Source organism: Acanthisitta chloris, unplaced genomic scaffold (assembly GCF_000695815.1).
Source record: "Acanthisitta chloris isolate BGI_N310 unplaced genomic scaffold, ASM69581v1 scaffold26705, whole genome shotgun sequence".
NCBI classification, from domain to species: Eukaryota; Metazoa; Chordata; class Aves; order Passeriformes; family Acanthisittidae; genus Acanthisitta; species Acanthisitta chloris.
The window spans coordinates 374-24,620 of NW_008672585.1; the positions used below are offsets into that span (position 1 = coordinate 374).

A 24,247-nucleotide genomic window follows, 5' to 3' on the forward strand; every position below is an offset into this window, starting at 1 on the left:
GTTTTTTGGTGGTGTTTTTTTTTTTGTCCTCTTCTGTTTGGATTTCTTTTTAAACTTATGAAAAATGGCAGCGGCAGCATATGTGGATCATTTTGCAGCAGAGTGCCTTGTTTCTATGTCAAGTCGTGCTGTTATCCATAGTCCCAAAGGGGAGCCTGATCCCCAACCTGATGCAGCAATACTTCCTTCATCCCATGGAGAAGATAAGCGGGAACTCAGAGAAACCGGGAAAGACAATGGATCATCAATACTTGTAGTAGCTAGCATTTTAGCAGATCTGAACCAGCATGTCCCAAACTCACCTGCTTTAAGGACAGAAAAAACAGAGACCCTTGATATCACAGAACAAATACGCATTTCTATCGCTCCTGAGGAGTTTGGGGAAGAAAGTGTGTCTTCGGCTGGTAAACGTGGAGGAGAAAGAGCAGCCACACCTACTAGCCTGGCTGCAGTAACTGAGCCAAGCCCCAGACAAAAGAACAAACGCGTGAGAAGCTGGACTGACCCTGGATCACCCCAGAAAAAGCACAAATGCCACTATGTGGGGTGTGAAAAAGTTTATGGCAAATCTTCCCATCTTAAAGCTCATCTAAGGACCCACACAGGTTAGTTACAATGCAGCCAGAGATTTATTTGTTACAGCTTGGTAATTAAAATGAAAAACAAAACCAAACAAACTTGTATTTGGCCACTGTTATGGTTTCACCTCTCAGAACTCAAGCTCGGGAAAACCAAACAACAACAACAAAAAACCAAAAACCCTCTGGGAATAAACCCTTACTGGGCATAGATTCAAAGCTAATGTTGCCCTTTTTTATTAATGTCACAGGGAATGGCATGCAGGTTCATCTGTGTGGATTATACCAAGCTGTAATTTTTAGCTGCTAGTCTTCTTGTTCTGTGTGTCTTCTACTTCCCTTTCCAATACTTCTTACCTCCCCTTTTTTTCCTACCCCATGTGCTTGTCACTGTCATTACTCCAGCTTATCATTTCCCACGCAAGCATCAATACTCTTGGTATCTTAAAATTAAATGTTCTAGAGGCACCTAAATGGCTGTGTGTCTGTTTCTTTCTTTAGCAGACACTTTGGGAAAGCTAGAGTAGGCAGGAAGGCAGATGAGAGGTTGAACACGAGTCACAAGGAGACACTTAACGTGAGGAGAGAGGGGAACATGGGCAGTCTCTAAAAAGCTTTTGGCAGCTGGTAAAACCAATTTCAAAACAAAAAAACCCATTTGAATGCAACCACTCACTTGTACTCATCAGTGTTCAGTGTTTACTTCTCGGTGAAGACTTATCTGACCATTTTTTTATTGCTATTGTGATTTACGAGACGCACAGAGAGAAAAATATGGAAGTCTTGCACGCGCTGTGAAAGTTGCCCTGAAAGTATTAGGAAGGCCATCTTGAAATAGGCCCCATGACTTGCCACACCTCATGCCTCTGCCTGCTGCTGGGGAGCAGGACCACTTCCAGGCACACAGGGGACACAGAAATTGAGACCAATCTCTGCTGAAGGCACCAGTCACAGCACATATGTCAAGACACCACACCAACTAGAGCAGGCTGTGCAAGCTGTTCCACCGAGTAATTTCAGACAGCAAATTAGTTTACTAAGATGTATGGTCACTTCCCTAACAAAGAGCAGTAAGAAAGAGATCCTCAGAACTAAACATGATTAAGCAGCTCTTGAAGGGTTTTAGCTCAGAGGTGTCAGCCTCACCCACGCTGGCAGTAACTTCAATGTGCCTTCAGCTTTTTCTCTTCCCTTCCTGAGAGCCATTCTAATTTGAGGGTATATTTTGCTCTACGTGGGAGAAAAGAAAGCCCCATCAAGTCTGAGCATATGGATGGACAATTCCCCGTGGCACACAGCCAAAGGAACAGCGTGTTCCTGGCACTCCAGGCAGCCTTGTCCTGCTTTGCACTGTGTAACTGCTTTTTTTTTTTTCCTTCTTGGGAGGGAGACAGAAAAGGTGCTTCCACAATAGCTTGCAGGGAATTGTCTGCATTCATTTGCAGTTCTTTTGCATTCTTATTGCTGGCGTTTGCCGTTGTCTCAAAGGGAAGGATAAATTTAGCGCTGTTTCTAGGCTCGCACACCGAGCAGGGAACTCCTGTCCCCGATGCAGGGAGGGCTGGGCATGCCCATCCTGCGGGAGAGGAGGGAGGGCAGGACGGGAGTGTCGCTCGGGGCTGCCGGCCGAGTGGAGTCATTCGGGGACGCTGGCTTGCCTCCAAGTTCTCTGGTTTTTCTCTTTTTTTTTTTTTTTTAACTCTTCATTTCCTGTCTATTTTCCAGGCCTGTAGGGCTCAATTGGCTGTTGCTGTAGCTAATGGCACTAAGAGAAGAAAGCATGTGCGTGTGTCTAAGAACTAAAGGAAAAGCAGGGAAGGGACTGGTTTTGTCCTGGGAGTGGCAGGGCCCTAGGGGACTACTCTTTTTTTGTTTTCTTTCGTCTCCAGTGTCTGTGTGGGAAGCTTTAAGCAAAGCTGCCAAGTTTCCCCCCCTCCGTTCACTGGCAACAGGTCTGTCTCTGTTTGGATTGAGTTTTAAACAGGCTTAAATGCCTCTTACTCTCCTTGCAGAATGTTTTCTAAGGTGTTTGATTTTTTTTCTTTGTTTAAAAGAAATAGTGACGGGCTTGAAAAAGATTTGTAAGAGCTAAAAGTTAAGCTAATAGAACAAGTGATCACGTCCAGGACTGGCTAATGTTTGTTTTTACAAAACACATAATGGTTTTACTGATTTAGAACAAGGGGTTTGGGTCTCCTCTGCTTTCCAGTGGTCCTGAACTAGTTAAGTAACACATCAGTCTGCCCATCTGTCACATAGATAAGGGGATGGCTATCCACCTCACTGAGCAGTGGTGAAAGTACTCCAGGAACACATGGAAGCTGCTTTAAGCTTCAACACAAGTAATTCCCAAACCTGTTTACTAAGACATAATCAAAACCTTCTGCTCTAGAGTGGAACTTCTTCCATATGCTGTATGACTGGATGAGCTGGTATTTAGGTGTGAACTGAAAGCTGAGAACAGTACTTCAGGCTGGAAGATACTGGTGATAGTGCAAGAGATACTTGGATAGAGCAGTTTATGACCTGCTTTACAAACTTGCTTGTCCTGGTCTGCTACTGTGCTCAGAAACTAAAGGCTTTGCTCTTTGTGTATGGAGGAAGGATAGAGTAGATCCTAGAGCTTATTGTGTGGCAAAGAGATACTGAGCCTTCCAAGTACTGTTGGGTCAAATCCATCCCACACTGATAGGGACTGAGAGCTGGTATTATTTTCTAGCTGTTTGGTGCCCTGTGTGAAATCCTTCTGATAGTTATGGCCAGATTCCAGTGCTCAACTATCTAAAGCAAAACCCATAGTGCAGAGGATGCTAATTATCCTATCTAAAGCATAAGAAATAAGATGGAAAAGTCAAGGAAGCAGCATCTGCTTTTTGTCCTTCACTCAGAGTACAGTGTTTTAGAATTAAGTACTCTGCTGGAGTAATCCATAGTTTCTTGTCCCCTTCTTTGGTACACTAGTTATTAAGCTATCTCAGTCTTATGAATATTTCAACTTAATTAAATTGCAAACCCTTGAACCAGGCAGAAAACATTTGTCACCAAAATCTTTCTTTTCATGTTTATGTTTTCCACCCTTCTGTCTCACTGGATGTCCTAGAGTTCAACATAATCGTCAGCCACAAAACCCTTGAAGTTTTAATGTTTACCAGAAGGTTGTATTTAGTGTCAGTGGGTAGATGTCACATCCAAATTCTTTTCCACTTCTTTACCAACACTAATGTTCCTGTAGCTTTCAGAAGCTGTTGTGGTCCACAGATGCAGCACCCTATTGTCCCAAGCTATACTGACCCCACTCAGACAAAAAGTTTCACTGACACACCAGTTTTAAAAATCCTCTCCACTCCTGAGAAAACTGCTAAAGACAAAGGACTTTCAGAAAATCAGATAAACCATTTACATAGCAATGTTCTTCTTCTAAGCACCTCTAAAGCTTTTAGCCATCTTCATTAGAATGCCCTCCCAAATGCAGAGAATGCACAAAATAAAACTTCATTTAATTCCATTGAACTGTCATAAACTCCTAAACTAGGTCTGCTCACTAAGCAGTGCATCATAACGGACACAGCTTTTCAGCCAGTCATCAGAACTCAGTTTGCACAAATTAGCATAAACTGAGGAGACATGGGCACCCATCTCATTTTTGAGTCTTACCATGACATTGTCTTGCAGCAAAACAAATTTGGGAGCCATGTGGCTTAACAGTAGCTTCTCTGTACTATTACTAAACTATCTCTATATGGACACAGGAAGAATAGAAGGCCGAATTAGAGATGTCAGGTTAGGACTCATCCAAGAGAAAGTGGTCAAGACCTTCACTGGTCTCTAGCTGGCAGAGAGAGCTTGAGCAGCTGTGTATTATGCCTTCTTAACCTTGCAGTTATGGACAATATGTTATTTGGCATCTGTTATTTTTAGTTTAACCCTTATTCATGAAATATTAGTTGAAACGAAATAGGTAGAAAAGGCCAATTAATTTCCATTCACTTGTAAAGAACTGGAAATTAAATCTCTATAATCACATTTTTGAGGACAACACTATTTTTTTGCTTAGGTACCCTTTTTTCTCCCCATCAATCATTATATCTTGTTTCCCTAGGCAAAATTTTTCTGTTGACATTATAACTGGGGTATGTGAAGATGGAGAATTTAATAATGTATTTGGTATTTGAAAACAGTCTGAGGAACAAAGCAATCAGACCTCACTGTGACAAGTATGACAATAGCATAACAATTAGGCTGGACAAACTGGAGTAGTGTATGGCCTGTGTTCAGGTTGATAAAGATGCTTTTATATGAAGTACAGATAATACATTTTAGAGGGAGGATTGGCTTTCACTTTCAGTTCTAGTATGTCTGACTTGCTCCAATTACATTAATTCAAAACACAACAGTAAATCACAGTTTCCTTGAAGTTCTGAATCAAGATGCTATCTGTGTCTATGAACAGACCAATTAACCAATGTAGAAGCAAGTTCATGCATCACTGAAAGAAAGTTTATTTTCCATTTTAGCACCTGGTAATAATCAGAAAAATGTCTAGTTAGCTAAAACCCACTAGACTTAGGTTTCCTTTAGCTTGTCTCTAGGAACACAGTGACTCAAAGGGTTATATGTGCATGTGTATAGCAAGTGGCAGTGTTTGTGAAGACCCAAGGCTTTGCAGGGAAAGATTACAAGAGGAGAAACCTAACCTAATGCCTTCTGGGCCACTCAAGAGCAGAGCAAAACAGGGCTGCAGATAGCTCTTGTGTACAGCAGGATGAAATGAGTGGGTACTAGTGCTTCAATCCACCCTCTGCTGAGCTGCCCGTTGGGCTGCTCTGGATGCCAGGACTTACAGGGATCTGCACTCCCTCTGAACAAGATGCCAGAGGAAATTGGAAAGGCCTTTCCCCAATGCTCATTTCCCACAGGCTAAAGGACAGACTAAATGAATTTGTCCCTCTGCATGTTGGGCCTCCTGGTTTTGACTTCTTGTGTTAAAAGTTCGAACCAGCTCTCAGGCTCTGTGTGCTCACCTCACCATCATTAGCATACACCTAGATTATCAAAAAGCTGCACGTGCCTTTAGGCTGTCATGTCCCATAACTGCCTTCCACCTCCCTCCCTTTGCTGAGTGCATCACAATCTTTTCTCTAAGTTTTTTTTCTCTGAGGTGGGCTCAAATGGTGACTTCTGGACAGATTTAAATGCCAGGCCCCTGAACCAGTTGTCTTTCCAGCCTGAGCCACAAGCATTATTTCTCATCATGAATAAGTTCAGCAACCTGCCTCTGCTTTTTTTCTGAAAACTGATAATCTTAAGCAGCTTTTAATAAGCCTATATTTTAAAAAAGAATACAAAATTGCAAACCATTATTTGTGTTTCCTCTGAAAGAGCTTTGCAACTCCTTTCTTATTTCTTCTAGGAAAATTTCAACACATTAAAAAAAAAAGCTAAAAAGCCTTTAAAATAAAGCTGTACTTATAATTGTCATAACTTTATGCCTAGGGGAAAATCATAAACATTAAAGAATTCTCTTTCCACAACCATTTTTCTTTTAGCATGGAGGTGGGACTTGGGTCCAATGTAATGAAACCTGTTAATATTGGAAGTGGTGAGGATGGATGGACTTCCAGGTGTTTTCCTCATCCTAGACACTGGTAGCAGCACTTTCCTTCTCAGTAGCAAGACCTAAGTCTTACAGATAGTGTGAAATAAACCAGCAAACAAGCTTTTTAATGAATGGATGAATGCAATTTCTAACCCTATGGAAAAAAAATTGTTCGGAATGATCCGTAGGATATTTTTCTGCAGTAGCACGTACTCTGTGCAGGACACTGGGAAGTGTATGCAACAGAAGTTGTGCACAAACCTTTTGCTAAAGTGGAGTTCTTTATGAAACAAACTCAGGATTGTTTTCCATCTGAGAAGAAGTCACCTTTAACAATTTAAAATACAACTGTTCCATTGTGTTATTGTCTGGCTGAACATGGTTATGGCACGTCTAAGAGCAGAAACCTGGAACTTGTTTATATTGGACATGTGGTTTCTAGTTCTGTTTTATAAGTTAAGCATGTTCCAACTTCCCCCCTACACCCTTCCAATCTTGGATCAGCTGTCTGGAAGTCGATGCTGACAGAGCCAAAAAAATACTCTGCTGTTCAAATGCAGGACAACTTTTGAAGGGTCCTTTCTGTAGAATTTCTATAGGTATACTTTTTTCCCTTTGTTACCCACTTGGCTTTTATTAGGTAGATTTGCATGGGCAGTGAGATCATTATCTTGCTGTATTCAGTTTAACAATAGCTAGACAATGTGGGTTATTTAAGTGCAGGCACCGAAGTCAGACACACATATCCTGTATTTTTCAGGTCTTGCAGATTCAGCAGATCTTACAGGGCCTCCACTTAATATGAAAGAAAAGGTTTTGTAAATTCTGAGTGCCACCGTTGTGGTTACTTGTAGAAAAACGACCTCAGAAGCTTTTTTGCAGCCTTAACATAAAAAGCATTTTCTAACCAGGAGCTTGGCACAAGTCAAATGGTATTAAAGTAAGCATGTCCTGAAATGACCTCTAGTGCAAGGAAAAGATTTTCTGTAATCAGTTACAGCACTTGTGTGGTGCTCTCAGGAATTACGGGCAAAATATTTGTGACTGGGTATCTGCTGATATTGCAGTCAATGGATCAATAAGCTCTCTGAGATTTATAGCACATTATATTTCAAGCAGACCACTTCCTTTTATTCAGTGATAAGTTATTTGAGCTTTTGGAATAGAGGTACCTGAAAAAGTCACATGAGAGAGCACTGTGTTTCTGCTACATGTTTTGCATCTTTCCATCTGCTTTGGTCCTGCAGCCAGCTAGAGTATCCCTGGACAGCAAATACCCAAGCAGAATGGACATGCTGGTTATGTCTTTACTGCCTTCAACGGTAGCTTTAAAAACTGCTAAAAGAGAGTGGCAGAAATGCTAACACTTCCAGAGTAAGACCAGCTGAGGTACAGCAGCCAGAAGGGATGTATTGAGCTTTTTTAACTAAGTAGCTGTCAGTATTTCCACTAGAGGAACTTAAAATGGAACCAGCTGAGAAGGATTAGAACATGACAGCCTAGTCCATCTCAGATGTTTCCTGCAAAATTTTGCTGAAGTGGTGAGCTGTTTGGTAATAGATCAGAGAGATATTTATTTTGCCATTTTGGGGGAAATGACTGAAATTACATTGGTACATATTTACGTACTAGACTGGGACCTTATAGAAACTTGCAGAACCTCACAGTTGCATACAGGGCTTTGCTGGTTCTTATTCTGGTAGTTTGGGCCTTATCCTGCTATAAGAAATACAAACAGAGATGCTGCTAAACCCTCACAGAACCACAAACTAATTTTTGTCATTTATTTAGGGGCTTACTGAATTTAAATTTGCAATTTCTTTTACATGCCAGCAGAAGGACTGAAGACAGCATTAATACATGAGGGCCTTGGCAGTCTTCGATTGTTCTGGAGATTTATATATTTTCCAAGACCTATGTCAATTGTGTGCACATGAAACTCTTAGTAGAGCACTGAAAGCCCCTCTAAGTCAATGGAAACTTCCATTTGGTGTGTATATGTCCATACAAACTGTGCCAATAGAATGTTGGCAAATGGCTAGCCTGATTGTATAATAAATCCAGGGTGTATTTATAAATATGTCTTTTAAATTCTCAGAACACGGCCAAAACAAAACTGAATTTCTTAAATACCCCGAAGGATTACTTTCTGCCAAGATTCTCATCGATCCATTTTTCCCCTTTGTGCAAAAATGTCCCATACTTACACCTTTCATTTTGCTCAACTCTCATCATTGGAAACAACTGAATTCTTCTCACTAACATTTTAGGAATAGTCTTTCTCAGATTGGAAGCAAATTCCAGCTTAAATAGAAATGTATCAGCAATATTGCAAGCTACCAGAAAAGCAAATGTTTGGAATTTATAGATGCTCCTATATAGTATGATTAACATAAATAGACCTATATGAAATGGATTAAAAACCTCATTTTTTTAAAAACCAATGACAGAGAAGGTGCAGCATTTGGTCACAGGATGAAGTAATTGCAATTACTGTTTACTATTATTTTAATAGATGCTATGGTATGGATTAAATAGAATCAGTTTTACTTTAAGCTATGTGATATGAGAGGTAAGTGTCTCTAGCTAACCCTACCTGTCTTAAAAAAACCCCAACCATCAGTGTCCCTAGAAGGAAATATATATGGGGCTTTTAAAGCACAGAATTATGTGTTTCATTTGGAAAGAAACCCCTTCCTCTCCCCACCATGTGCAAATATAGTAAGCATTGCATTGATAACACACATAGAAATGTTTTTACACAAAGGTAAGGATACCTTTTAGTGAACCCTAACTCAGATTCTGTCCCTCCTTCTTGTGCTGGTGAGAGTTTGAAGGGGGAATAGGGCTGTTGTGGCTTAGGTAGGTTAACTCAGCATTGCTCAAATAGCAGGGCATGCTGCCTGGAGGGAGAATTCTCCCTCTACCCACTATGTCCAGCTCTTACTCTGCAGAATACCTGATAATGTAGAAAAGGTAAGTTTTGAAATGGCAGACAGGTATGATAGCTGCCAGAGTTTGCAGAGGGCTTGAAACAGCAACTTTAAGAGAAGCATAGCTGAATGTTGTGGGAACACAGTGCTACTCACAATTTAATCTAGTATTCCACTGCTGCAAGTATCTAATATCTCAGCTGCAAATGAGTTCAGGTAACACACAAGATTGAGGTAATTACCATGCTGGAAGTACTTTCACCATTTTTGTTTGTTTTCCTTCCATCTTGAGTGAGTTTTGTTGTGTTGGCATCTCCTTTCAGTCTTTGGACAATATCATTAATGGCACCATCTCACTGAGCAAATCAGATATGATTAAAGGCAGGATCTGTTGGAGCTTGGAGGGTAAATTTAGAAGTCTAACTTCTGGGGAGCAAATTTAATTCATGTCTCATTGGTAGCTTTCAGAGGCTGAGATGGTCAAGCAGATTACAATGTTATCTTTGCTGTGCTCACTGAAGTAAGCAAATATTGTACAACAGCTGGCACAAATGTTTTACCATGAACCTTGTCCCAGAGTTCTGCAACTGGGAAATGTACGGATGAAATGTGTTTAGGGACATGACTGTCAGATACCTTATACTAAAGTGATAATTTACAAAGCTCTTACAGTATAATGCAGAGAAAAAGTTGTAATGAGAAACAGCTTTTAAACACTGCCTGTCAAAGCACAGATGTTCTGCACCAACATCTTCTAAGAAAAGTTTCAGACAGTTCCCAAAGGGGGTGTTCTTTAAAAAGAAAAACCCAACAGAAAGAACAGAACATTTTGTCATTCTGTCAGCTTCAGTATTTGGAATTGACCAATGTTTCTAGTAATCGGTGTGGACTAAGCAAACACAGCCTTTCTCTCCCGGCAAAAACTCTCACCTGACTCATACCACAAGATTCTAAATGGTGAAGTGCTACACATTTTTAGAGACTTTTGTTAACATGGCTTAGTGGTGAAGAGCCATGTAGAACTCACCTGTTTCCTCTGCATTTCTGCATGTGATTGTTTTGAGCAGTGTGGCCTCACTGACCTTATCAAAATAAAGCCCTCTCTGTAATGACATGCTATTTTAAACTTGATACTTTCTTTTCTCTTCCCTATCATTTCAAACGAGATTGTTTAATTTCTTGAGGTTTTAGGGCTCTGGAACCTAAACAATCATAGTTCTGTTCTTATGCTATGTTTGATATGTTAATAAGGATCTGAGTCCTTTCCTTCCTCTCAATCTAACACCAAAACTCTCAGTGTAAGAATCCTTTGCTTTTCTTGTCCTTATCTTAATTGGTGTTCTTACAGATCATTTACAGGAGTATAATTCAATTTTTATATGCAATAGGCTACTCCCTCTTGAATGTGCAAATAAATAGATTAATTTTTGCCACTAAGGCACAGATTACTAAAATTTACTCTTTGTCATTAAGAATATAACAAGTCAGAAAAAAGGTCTGAGAGAATGCTGTCTGGCTGGTGCTTTGCTTTCATAAGGAATCCTTGAAAAAGCAGCTGTATAGCTCAGCAGTTCTGAGGTTATATCATCAATACCCTGCTTTGTGCTGCTAGGGTTAGCATTTGGGGGTGAGTCACAGACTAATTAGTTTTGAAAAGCATATGACACCTGTGCTGAACTTCTGTGCAAATGTTTGCTTAAAGCTTCTTTCCAAGAGTCAGCCCTGGGATGTGTACAGTGTACCCTTGGAGACATTCACGTTACATCTGCATCCTACACTCTGTAAACTGGCTATGACCACTGTTGTTTGCAAGAGGCTCAAACTCATTTGGTATAAACTACATTTTTCTAGTGTTGGCATGCAAATTACTTTCTTAGATGTTTAGATTAATTTCTTGCAGAAAGGCAAGGAACTGATGTGATTGATATACTCGATAGTTTTTCTTTGCCTGCTGTGGAGAAACTGAGCTCTACTCTCATTTGCAAAGAAATTCAAGTAATCACAGAACTGTTTTCCCAACCAAGTAGTTGTAAAGAGGCTGTAACATTCTCCTGGGTGCACTGCAAGGCCTGTGGTATTCCCTTTATGAAGAAGTGATTATGCTAGCACACTTTTCATTTGAGTACATTCATTGTGGTTTCAAGGACAAACAGTAAGAACAACAGTAATTTTCACCACACAACTCTTTTTCACTTGGAAATCAGCTCACCTCTGGGTTTTTTGATATCTAATTTTAAAAAAATATATAAACAGTGCTGAGTTTCTAAGTCAAGCATGTGTTTGACTCTTCTGATTATAAAACACAGTAGCAGCTCCTTACCATCTGTACAGAACTCCAACGACACATCAGTAGTCAGTGAATAATCAACTCTAATCCTTCAGCTTCTGTGTTACTTTCTGTGTAGACATTCCTTGTGTCTGCTTCCTTCTCCTGTGTGTTAAGGCATTGGAATAGGCCCCAGCTGCCTCATGCAGTGTGGTGAATTTATTCTCCTAACAGCATTTACAGTCTCGAATAATAGAACTACAGGGTTACACTGAAAAGGTGATTTACAAATGTGCATCAATGACCATGCAGACAGTGCTGAGGTTATACATCTTCTGGAAAAAAAAAGCCAACCATGCACCTGTTTGTGTGCAGTGTAATGATGTATCATTTTTCCTAAGGCTTAAGTTTTTAGCTTGTTTGTCCATTATTCACAAATCCTAAAATTGAGCTGTAAAAACTTATTTTCAAGAGCAAATAGAAGCAAGTTCCAAACAACTGGCTGAAAACCAAGTTCAAAGTATTTTGTGCTTCACATCTTTTCTTAGGAATAATAATAAGCTGTCCCATTTGGCACTGTCTAGCTGCAACAGCAATAACTGGATCATCTTAATCCCCCAAAGCTCTGTCAGGATACAACACAACTCATGAAGTTGCAATTCCCATTTTCTTTGGTTTTATTTACAGTCAGTCTGTTGTAACAGAACCTCCTGATTACTCAAGATTATAAACCTTGCAGTTCTGCATGCTGCAATTCCCCAATCCCAGCCCAAGACCCCTCATGACTGCCAGAGCTGTGCTCAGCAGGAGGTAGGAATATGGACAGCAAGTCAGGTTCCAATTGTTTTGTGGTTCCCAGATTTAGGACTAGATTGACCAAGAGTCCAAATGGAAGTAAGAACAGCAAGGAACATCTATGATCTTTTTCAAAGTAAAAATTATATCCTATGCCTAGGGTTTTGGAGCTTGCCTGCAGACTCACATGGCCATGATGTCTTCTGTAATTCCACAGGAGTAGTGCATTTCTTATTATATTTCCCAGAACTTTGCCATCACTGGAAGCTTCTCCTGAAAAAAATACTTGGCCATGGTGAAATCTTGTATTTTACAGAATGTTTCATTAGACCCTCTGGTTTGGATGTGCCAAGTGTGGGCAACTAATTTCCTGCAAACACAGGGAACAGGTGCTCCACCTCAAGAAGCCAGAAAGGCCAGAAGGCTACTTCTTCTCACCCAGAAGAACAGGCCTTTTAGAGAACAGACCTGCTCACTTCTTAAATGAACAAGTGTAGCAGAGCAGGAATAAATGTGCCTGAGGCACTATTAATTTATGTTCTGACAAGTAATAGGGATCTTTCTACTACAACTTGTCTAACTTTACAGCAACTGCCTTTTTACCTGACCTGTATGACCTGTAGAATGCAGAATCACTGCCAAAAAGTCACTCACACAGTGAAATGGTTTATGTCAATAGGGTTTTAAAGTACTTGTAGAGAAAATGGTGGCTGCTGGGCAGCCCTTCTAGCATGATTCATACATATAAACCACATTCTGCAGTGACACATCCCTGGTTTTTAACGCTAGACTGCTCTGTAAAGGCAAGCATGAAGATATGGGTACAGCATACATACAAGGGAAGACAGTTACAGTTGCTCATGAGATAGTTGCATGAAAACACCTCTCTGTATTTGAGTTATATGCATTATATATACCAAGATTCCCTTGACAAAGCTGCCTTTGAAATATGCCCATGTTCTACTTAAGATCTTAGCTTTTCAGTTATGTTTCACAGCCAGAGTCATACTCAGATAATTGGTTCATGACTTGTATCCTTCACAACCATATGTTCATCCATTCAGTGCCAGCACTCCCCTTGACCTCTCTCCTACGCCGTGACCTGGCACATCACACACAGCTGGTGAGGTTGGTGTCCCCAGTGACCCTGCAACCAGCTGTCCTGCAAGATGAACATAAAATGTGAGGATGGCAGGAGCTGAGCTGCACCCAGGGGTGTTACACCACAGGTGTCAATGCTCACAGAAACAGTGCTCTAGCAGTGATGCTCCTGTATCACACTCTGATAGAACAGCCTCTCCTGGCACAGGGTGCACCCTCCACCCTGTGGCTTGTTAATTCCTGAAGTCTTGCAGGCTTAGGGAGAAGTTGTTTGGCAAATCTAAGAAGGAATGCTGATGGAATCTCATTGCAACATCTCATTAATGACAATGTATGTCTATTCTGTATAAAATATGGCCAAGGTGGTAATACATTCTTTCACAAACAGCTTGAGACATTGGATAGGAGCCTGATTTTTCAAAACCTTGTGTGTACAGCCCTATGGGTTTACTCCAATGAATAAAACATAAAGATAGCCAAAATTAAAAGACAACTTAGTGATAAGTGTTGAAAACCTTCTCTTCTTTATTTTCTGCCTCTGTATGAGAATGAGGCCTAGATGTGCATGTGCTTTCAAACATTTGTAGTTTTAAAGAATTAACACAGACAAAAGACTGGAAAAACTGAAACTAGAAAGGACCAGGTAAATGATGCTCTTTTTTTCCTTTCCATACAACTGTGGTTGAAGGAGGCTGCCAGACAAGGAATTGCAAAAAAACCAGGCCATGTATGGTCAGAATAGAACATATAAATGAGTCTTGCAAGAGTTGAGTGTTGAACTGCAAAGAATATCTTTTCTAAAATGTTGACCTGTTTTAAACAGTGAACACATTAGACCCGAAGTACAACTGTTATGATAGAATCTGATTCTAGAATCTGATTCTTTTATTAAAAACAAAAACCTGCAGCCTGGTTTAAACAGGAAGTCTGGCTTTACAATCTGAGTAAAAGATTTTGAGGTGTATACAGTGGGTTTATGCATATCTTGGATGGTAGCTGCCTGGTGCCAAGCAGAAGATTTACTGTTTGATTATCAGCCCATAAAACAACTTTCCAGGGCTGCCTGCTCTCTGAAGCTGGATGCTCAATATGTTCACTGGCAGATGCTGCTCATAAACTACTTCAACACCACCTTGCTCTCTGGCAAAAAATCCACCCAGAATGAGAAAAAAAGTAACAGGAAATTCCCACTCCCTCTCTCTTCCATGCAGTTGCAATAAACTCTCAGTATCAGGTTTTTCACTCAGCTTTACAGCTTTAGCTGTTCTTATAAATGCTGAAGTCCCATGTTTCATGCATGCTGTTTTACTGTGAGGCTGTTGATTAAACAGTTCAAAAGTTCACAAAGAGACATTTTACAGTTACAGCCAAAGACAACTTTACTGACTTCTCTTTGCTTGGCTTCTAGCAAAATGAAATCTCATACTGTCCCCAAGTCCTGGGAGATGCTGTGCACATAAAATGTCATGACTTACCCACAAGGTTTATTCATGCCAAAGTATGTGCACTTCAGTTGGAGGCAGATGACATTCAACATCTTTCAGAATTCAGATAAATAAAGTACAGGTCTCAGTTTAGATGAATAATCCTTTAGTCTGTTATCTTGCATAGCAGGACAACCTTTCATTAGTTTGATAAGCTTTGCTTTTACAAGCACTTTGCTGTTTTTAGTAGAATAGAATAATAAGAAAATCATTGATATGTCAACAGAGAAAAGACTGATTCATGGGGTCATATGATTCCTTCTTTGCAGTTGTTCACACAAATGCTGGGCAGAGCTCATGGAGCCAAAGTTTTACAATTTCAGCATGAATTCACCCACAGTTCACACCAGATGAATATAATTTGTCATTACTTATGTCATTGCTCTCCCACTTAAAACATTTCCATTCACAAGAATAACCTGTGCCCCTCACTGAAGCCTGAGGAAAGAAAGGTCATCATATTGATCAAAAAAGGGACCACAGTTATCTGTGGAGATATGTTTATAACAGAATCTTCAAAAAAAGTTCACAGCATTCAGAAGTCACTATCTGGTATTTTTGGTTCCTGCCATTTGACCATTGAACATCTATTGGTTAATTCTGCTATATGTATAATTTCTCTGTGCTGAGAATGAATGGCTTGACAATTTGCCTGTGAACTCTGTTGGGACATAATAATCATAGGCTTCACTAAGGGGTAGCACAGATTTCAAGAAGAGGGGGAAGTGTCCTATACTGAGCAGGTAGTTTTTTTCCTGCTATGAAGAGTGGGCTGAAGAAGGATGGGATGCCAAGGAGTGTAATGCTCTAGAGCTCCCATGGAGCTGCTAACAGTCAGTTGTCTGATCTGGAGCTGTTTTGAGTTTTCAGAGTGTGCTGGGTAACAGAGTGAGCAACTCTGAGATAGCACAGGAAGGATCCAGACAGCACTTTATAATGGAAACCTTGTGTTTCTGCTGGTACCTTAACTACACATTCCCTGTAGATGCATTTGATTACATTGTGTCAGCTATGGATAAGATTATTTTTTTTCATTCCTGGAGGAGGAGGAGTCAAGTCTGGGAAGTTTGTTTCCTTGGCTGCAGTTGCTGTCTGCATAACATTTTTGTTAATCTCCTGATTTGCTCAAACAGAGGGTGAGTGGTGCAGCTGAAATCATCAGCTCTTAACAGACAGCAAATCAACCTACTAATGTGCTGCAACAGGCCTAACATGGGACTGCAGATGACTAAACAAGGCCTCAGTCCAGTATATATGTATTTATCAAAGTCCACATTATTACTTTCAAATTTTAACCAGACTCATTTGATAGAACCACTGTGCTTATTATTCCATACCTTTGGAGAGCCCTCCTCGAGTCCCTTGGCACTTGAAAAGGTTTGAATTGGCTTGTAAACAGGACAGGAAAAGAACAAAATGCCACATACCTTCATCGATGTTAGTTGCTGTTATGTTTTAAGAGAATTCTCAGACTTCTCTGACCCATGCTTAAGATATAAGCTTTCTATATAAGGAATGAAGAAAGCCCCTAAAACAAGTTTTTGGCTCAAGGCAGGAATTCTAGGCTGAAATTCCTTTGCTGGGGTGATGCAGTAGGTCAGATTTGCTGATTAGCACATAGAGTTTTTGGTTTTCCAACCCCAGTATTCTTTTGAAGTATGTTTATTTAAAAGTATAATTGAAAAGGAAAAAGATCCCCTATATTTTAGTTTTGTCATTTAGTAATACCCAGATGCCTTCAGTAGGTCTATTTACAGTGGGTTTTTATTCTCTAATCACAATAGGTGTTTTAATAATCGTTCTTATTTCTTACACTCATAGATATGAGTAGAACAAATTTCAGAAATATAGTAGTTAAATGGCTACTGTACTAAGCCCCAGAGTTCCCCTCTTTGCAAAGAATGTGATACTTCAGTGTGGTTTGCAAATGACACATTGCTAGGATGCATCTCCTCTCCCCAGAATTCATCACTTCATCATTTCAGCATAACACAATTTAATTATCTGGCATTTAAGTGCAAAGCCAAAGGGTCAACTATTGATCTCCATTCTTGGAACAAGCCACAGGAGAGACAAAATCAAGTGGAAGTTGCTGCTCTTTTAAATTAGTGGATTTCAGCTGTTTTTGAGCACTGGTCTAGGATAGAAAATAACCAAAGACTTAAATAATGGGTACTGTGGTACAGCTCTTGCAGCTCCTGCTTAGTAGTAGTTTCCTATGCACAGAGAAAACAAAAGAGCAAATAACTTATTGGTCTAATTACTAGATTTGCTAAGGTCGAAATAAAGACGTACACACTTCAAAGTGAGGTTGTAGATGCCTGGGTCTGTGCCTGCTGGAATTGTGAGAACTCCAGCTCCTACAAAATGTCTCATCACAGATAATGGAATTAGCAGGAACATGCATGTTTCTGTCAGCAAATCCTAATGCAGCCTAGCTCCTTGTTGCTGTGTGTCTTCAGGGCTTGGGGGAGTGTTATGTCCCAGTGTCTACTAACATGGGAACTCTAACTGAAGCTTTTCTTGGATTTGGCCATTCATACCACACTCCCCTACTGGGTTTCTGGTGTCTAGTAACAGTCAAATTCACCCTATAACTTTTCTTTTCACTGAGAACATTACTAAAACATCCTAATTTTCCTGGAACTAGTGAAGCTTAATATTGCTGAATTTGCTACCCCTGTTAGATGTGTGTGCAGGTAGCTGAGATATTCAAAAGCTGTTGTACAGGCACACAAAAGCAGAGGCAAAAAAGATTGCATTTGGCTTATTTGGTTATGAAATCCCAAAATAATTAATTGAAAACTAACTGCTTTCATTTGATAGGAATTTGGAACTGTGAGGCTTTGGAATTTTTTTAGCCCTTTTTGAATACTTGGTAAAGAAACCACAGTTTGTCTAACATTGCACTGAGAAGGTTAAGGGGATGTTTTTTTGGCCATACAAAAGGGCTTTTTTATAAACAAGAAAATAACAAATTAAAATATTAATAAATACATATCAGTGCTATTGAAGGATGACCTTTTCTCTCTTTTTTTTTGTGCTTTTTTTTTAAATAACAGCCAGTCTCACGAAGCAGAGTCTGCTTGGCTGGATGTTTTTTCCCAGGATAGCATTTCCTCTCCTGGAGGAAGGCTGCTCCAGTTGCATCTCTATTTAACTGTCTGCCCTCATCCTCCCCACCCAGCCTGCTGATCTGTGTTACCAAATATATACTCTTAATTATAAATATGAAAATGTAGAAATGTAAGAATAACACACAGTGGCATGTTCATGTTTCTAGTCTGGTTTTATAACAACATGCAGTGCTGTTCTCTGAAGCAGCAGAACAGATTGAAGATCACAGAAAATTGTTTCTGGCTTGCTGTTCCTGGTTTTGCAGGCACTCATGGAATTCCCAGGAAACAAATTTCTTTGTTACTGCATGGCCTTGGCATATGATTGAAAATGCTAACTTAATGTGCTGAGCTATGACATGAGTTAAATTGAATAAATAGTCCTCAATACATGGTTTGATGTGACAATAATCCATGGTTTGATTCTAATCTTTAGGGCAGTGGATATCACACTTCAGATTGTTCAGATTGTCTAATCTTTGATTTTAGTTCAGAGAATGGTTAGTATCACAGTTGTCTCAAAGCACAGAGATGAATTGGTGAAGCAGGAAGCAGATTACTCCAGGATCTATACAGGAGTGTCACTACATGGGAAAAGAGTCCTTAAAACTTATATGTATGGTACAAATCAAGCTCAGTAGACATCAGATCTGGTTCCACCGTCTCTGTAGATACTGTTTCCCATAACTACATATAGTTGCCTCAATATATATAATGATTGACAAGTATAGAATAATACAAAGGACCTTTATGTAATATTGTAAGAACATACTGGCTCTAGTTGCTTCTGAATCCCTTCCAGCAAGAGAGGATAGAGGTTCCTTTGGCAGTCTGCTCTGTCAGACAATATGAGCAGCATGAGTAGCTAGGTCTGTGCCCATGAAATGACTCAGAACTCAGTGCACCTGCAGCGTGCTCAGTGAGCATTGCAAGTTTCCTAGTTTCTTAATGCAGCTTTACACACTTTTTTTTTTTTTTTGGGGGGGGGAGGGGCTGGGTGGAGTTCAGGAAACAGCCAAAAATGTTCTAGCTTGTGTAATTTTCAGTTAAGATCAGCTGAATTTAATTCCTGAATGTGATGGTTTTCTACCAGCTTGTGTAACTCTAAACACAAATTATGTGTTATGTCCTATGCTCTGGCAGAGGATCTGTGGAAAGGTTACCCCTTAGTGGGATTTGTAACATGGAAATCAAAACGTATTCAAAATTGTGAAAAAATAATTTACAATATTACTTATCTTCTAAAGGCATCTCTTGCCTGCCTCTCCAAAGAGTAAAAGTTGCTTTTTGACTCATTTATTTTCAAGCATCTTTATCTTTTGGGGACTTAGCACTCTGAGACCTCCTAATAAGGCTCATAATGCACAAAGATACTGCTGCTGCCAAGGCACAGCCTTAAGATTCTCAATATACACATTCACACACTTAATGTGTTTCAAGCCATATCTAAGACCTTAGATAACATTTCTACATTAACCTATAAGATCACGTTCTGGACTCAATGTATAAAGGTAAAATTCTGACTTCAGCATTGCCTAAAATGGAGCTGAAAGAATTCTTACTGTGTTATGCACAGACACTTTAATGGTGAAATCTCTTTGTTGAGGACATGTGCATGAGTTACTGCTTATACAAGAACATTGTACTGTGGCTACATATTCCCTAATGAGATTAGGCAATCAATTAATATAATCTCTCATTCTGGTGATTGCTTTACTGCTGGTAAAAGGACATTTATGTACCTTACCTGCGCAGAAAACCACATCCCTCCTGTTTGAGAGATGAGAATGATGACAGACTCTGAATTTCTCTGTGTGGTTTTGAAGCAGCAGCTAGGTCTTAATTAATAGCCTGCAGCAAGTTTGTTCCAGACTGTGTACTAATTTTTTATGAACAATAATGACTCTCATATCTTCACACAAGGCATCGAGCATTTCCTCACAATACAGTTTTTCTTTGAAGGGGAATTGCTAAACCTCAACAAAGCTGGGAAGCACTCTAGAGAACTATTACCACTACTAGAGTGATGCCAGCTGTCAGTGGAAAACCACTTGGCCAAGAAACTTAAGACAACTACCAAGAAGATATCAAATCAAGACTAGTGAGGACTGAGGGTAAAAAATAGTCCCTAGGAAAGGAGGAGGGCAGGGCACAGTAGAAATATAGTGGAAGAAATACCACATTTTTTGGTTCAGCACCCAAATCCTCACCACCATCATTAACATCAAATCAGGCAGGTGAGTAGGAATCTGAATGTTCACATCCAGATCTGATGTGCAGTGAGGAGAGAGGGAGAGAAGTTGTGCAATACCTTCATCACCTGACTGTTAGTGCTAGATAACACAGATCTTACACAATCCTCCTTCAGAACCTCCTCTCTCATCAGGAACTGAAATGTTGTGGCTACTGCTAGTTACCAAATCATAGAATCATAGGCAAGAGCAGCTGATGTCATGCTAACTGTAAGAGAAGGTACCATTTTGTTTGTGCTTCATGGTGTTGTGAACAGCAGAAGCAAAACTTTGCATGGAAACTTTTGCCTTCCTTTTCTGAAAGTTGTCATTTCCTAGGATGGTTCTTCAAGTGAATAACATTTCCTGACACTATTTGTAATGAAAACAAACCCAAAGAAAATTAACTCAGGCAATAGAAACATCCAAAGGTCATTGGCTTACCAAAAAAATGATGCCACAGCTCAGGGATAAGAAACTGATTCTGCAGGCCAGATCCAGCTCTCAGACCATGTCTCATTGCCCATCTTCCCAGGGATTCCAAAGTCCTTAGAGAAGTTTATCTGTTGTATGACCAAAACATAGGGAGAAGACTGGTGAATCTCATCACATAACAGGCATGACTGGCATGTCCTACCACAGACAGGAGCATATCTAACAACAGATGACTGGATATATGACAAACACAACCCAAATACATTTGTTTCCCATTTGTTTAACATTTCTATCAGCAGATGGAGAGTTCAGTGCCTGACAGTTTGCAGGCAGGAGAAGCCTAAGGAGGAAATTGAATGGATTTGCATGGGTTATTTTAAGCAACAAGACTATATTCATTAAAGCCAGTTGGTTGTGGTTTGATTCTTAAAAGTGTTTGTGGAACCCTAAGTTGTTTAGACTTCAGTTCAGGGCAAGCCAACTGAAAGCAGTCTGTTAATCTTTGCTGCCTTTTGCACATCACTAGGAGGTGGTGGTCATGGTTCTCCATGTGAAAATCTCCTTGTGTACTGCACAGATACAACTATTGTATTGTGCCTTCTAGTTGTAGGTGTAATGAAATCCACCAAATGTGCTCAAGAACAATTGGTCTAATGAGCCTTGCTCTTTCTCCTAAATAATCAAGGAAACATCAGGGACACCTGCACTATCCAGATTCTTGAACAAAATCCTATTTAAAAAAAGACTTGGCTGTCTGTTCATTGAGATATTGTTTGAGATTTGGCTGAAGTATCTTGGAGGCTTCATGAACAGTGAGAAAAGGAGCCTTCAAAACTATTTTTCTGAGCAGGAGCCCCTTGAGGAGATCCTGGAGATGAATATTATGGACAAATCTGTGAATTTAAAACAGGTTATTGGTTGCTTAGATTGAGGACTTGCTAGGATCAATTTTGCTCTCAGCTTTAATTAAGGTGCATCAAATTTCTTCAGAGGGCTAATTATTTATTTTCTATTTAGTGTATTGTGGGGAGAACTTTTATTTATTATTTTGGCACAGAATTTATATAGCTCTCTAGGCCTCTTGAAATGGCTATTCAGCACTGGAAAGATTAAGACTATTGCAAGTAGAAAGTTATTAAAATGCCAACTATGAAAAATGCTAACTCTGTGTATTCACAAAAGAATAAGATGTTCTCAATTAATAACATGTGATCTTCCTGACAGTAAGAACCAAACCAATAGACAGAAGTAGCAGACAACACGTTACATGATTTAGTGTTTTCATTTTTATCAAACAGAGAAACTAAGGATGGAAACAGATAAATTGAGGTGGCCCAAGGCTACGCAGCACATCAGTGAGGAAACTGGGAATATATTCCAGATACTCACACCCAACAACAATAGCACAGGCATTTGTGCTGGGAGAGATGTTCCCCTTGCCTGAGATCTGTTTGAACCTGCATCAGGTCACCAGATCACTCTTTCTTTGAGCCCACTCATCATTGGTCCTAGCTTAAGTGCCACAGGTCACAGTATTTAGGTTAGTTATTGACAGAAGGCTGCTCCCTTTGAGGTGACACATTTACCTAGCTGGAACACAGTGCTCTGTGCCTCACTTCTAAATGAGACCTAAGGCAGTGAACAAGAGAAACTTCATAGCAAAGGCAGAAAACACAAGCATAGCTGTAGAGAATACAAGATGAGCTCCACACAGCCAATGCCTCAAAATTGCCATCAAGTCGAGTCCAACAGACCACAAGAGATATGGAATGTGATATCCATGAAAGGATCAGGAGCCCAGGCACCACCAAAGATCCAGTTATCAAATAACGTGTATCAGTAGTTTGAGTGCCAGTGCTTTTTAATAGGTAGCAATACCACAGTGGTCTCCTCTGTGGCAGAGGGTAACACCTTCTCCATCCAGTTACTGCCAAGTGGCATCTCCCTTGCTTGCAATCTTTTTAATTCTAACTTCTGTGTACAAAAACCAACCCAAAACTCATGCAAGACATTACTACCCCTTCTAATCATGTCACGTTTACTTCCTGCAGGTGAACGGCCCTTTGAGTGCAACTGGCAAGACTGCAACAAAAAGTTTGCTCGCTCGGACGAGCTGGCTCGGCATTACCGCACCCACACTGGAGAAAAGAAATTCAGCTGTCCTCTCTGTGAGAAACGCTTCATGCGCAGCGACCACCTGACAAAGCACGCACGGCGCCACGCCAACTTCCACCCCAGCATGCTCAAGAGGCGAAGTGGCAGCAGCTCCAGAACAGGCTCTGTCAGTGACTACAGCCGCTCCGACGCCTCCAGCCCCACCATCAGCCCTGCCAGCTCCCCATAGACCTACCTGCACTGGATGTCAGCACTTTGCCTCTAATGCCTAACGTGGAGTTTTGTTTGTGTTGCACACATTTTAAAAAAAACCTCTCTCGCTTCCCCTCCTCGGTTCCCCTCCCTCTTTTTTTAAGAATCAGTAAATAGCTGCCTCCCACTGCAATTTCTAGTCAAATTTTCTTTACCCAACCACGCCAAGTGGCTATTCTAACCTCATGGACAGATAAACTTACATGTTAGACTTAGTGACTCCTGCTGTCTCAATATTTCATATATTTTGCAACCATTTATGGATCCTCTTCATTATTCTTTATAAGAAAATGAAAAAATCTTTAAAAAAGAAAAGAAAGAAAGAAAAAAATTATTAAACCCCCACTTAATTCACCTCAGGTGTCAAAGTAGTTTGTAAGACCGGATTGCACAACATGAGCATACATACACCTACGAATCAACTGTGTTGGATTTGTGTCCCCCTTCTCCTTTCTCAGGGATGGATATTTATGTTACACAATAATGAAGACACACCCTAACCACGGCCTTACTGTGTAAATAGAATTGCACTCAGAAGCTTTTCGTTAGGTTCTTTCACACACTGGGGAAAAAATGAAAAAACAAATAAACAATACAGAAACCAAACCAGTACTGGAATGTAGTACCAGACTCTTCCATTATTTGCTTTCCTGATTATATACCTATGTTGGGAGTGTCCAAACAGGAGTCTTGTCTTTCTTCAAGCTGCCCTCTGCTTTTGGCAGCAAGCTGTCTTTTCACTTCATGCTGAAGATACTCCAAAACCAACTTCCTATTGCAAAAACCTCTGTGATTGTTTGACTTGTTTGTTGGTTTGTTTTGTGCTAGATAAAATTTTGAGGAAAAATTTTAAACAAGATGCCTTAAGTAAGTAACCTAAGTCATGAAGAAACATATTTACACTGGGTAACATTTTATTGCAGGGTGGCATGGAATACCAGAGCCATTCTGTCGTCACTCTCTCCAAGTTTTTAAGCTCTCTGCACTGCCTGTTCAGTATGGGACCAACAGAATATTCAAATCAAACTACATTGACTTGAACAATTTCCTTTATTTCTTTTTCCTTTTTTTTTTTTTAGTTTTCTTTTAATGAACGATGGAAATAGCATTACTGAACCAATACCCACCAAAACTGTTATTAAGGTACTTACCTACTGTACAGCTGTATGTTAGAAAGGCAAATTGGCTAAGACACTTTCTGTATCCTGTTGCATCAAAATTGTGGTCGCTGACAAAAGGAAGTGGAAAATCATAAGGTATCTGCTGACTGGAAAATAAAATATGCATTTTTAAGTGTTAAAATGTCATTTTAGCTCAGCACTTCTACAAGTTTCTCAGACATGCA

General features: G+C 40.0%; 1 protein-coding gene across 1 annotated transcript; it reads left to right on the forward strand.

Annotated features, from left to right (window-relative positions):
* The first annotated feature begins 64 nt into the window (after positions 1-64).
* KLF13 (Kruppel-like factor 13) lies at positions 65-22,879 on the forward strand. Its single transcript, XM_009074586.1, has 2 exons — positions 65-605; positions 22,587-22,879. The coding sequence occupies exons 1-2, from the start codon at positions 65-67 to the stop codon at positions 22,877-22,879; spliced, it is 834 nt and encodes a 277-aa protein (XP_009072834.1).
* The last annotated feature ends 1,368 nt before the right edge of the window (positions 22,880-24,247 follow it).

Excerpts from the sequence above, each read along its gene's own strand:
- KLF13 (XM_009074586.1), top strand. The coding sequence starts at position 65 with ATGGCAGCGGCAGCATATGTGGATCATTTTGCAGCAGAGTGCCTTGTT. Across the intron at positions 606-22,586 it reads TCATCTAAGGACCCACACAG|GTGAACGGCCCTTTGAGTGC; the intron begins GTTAGTTACAAT and ends TACTTCCTGCAG.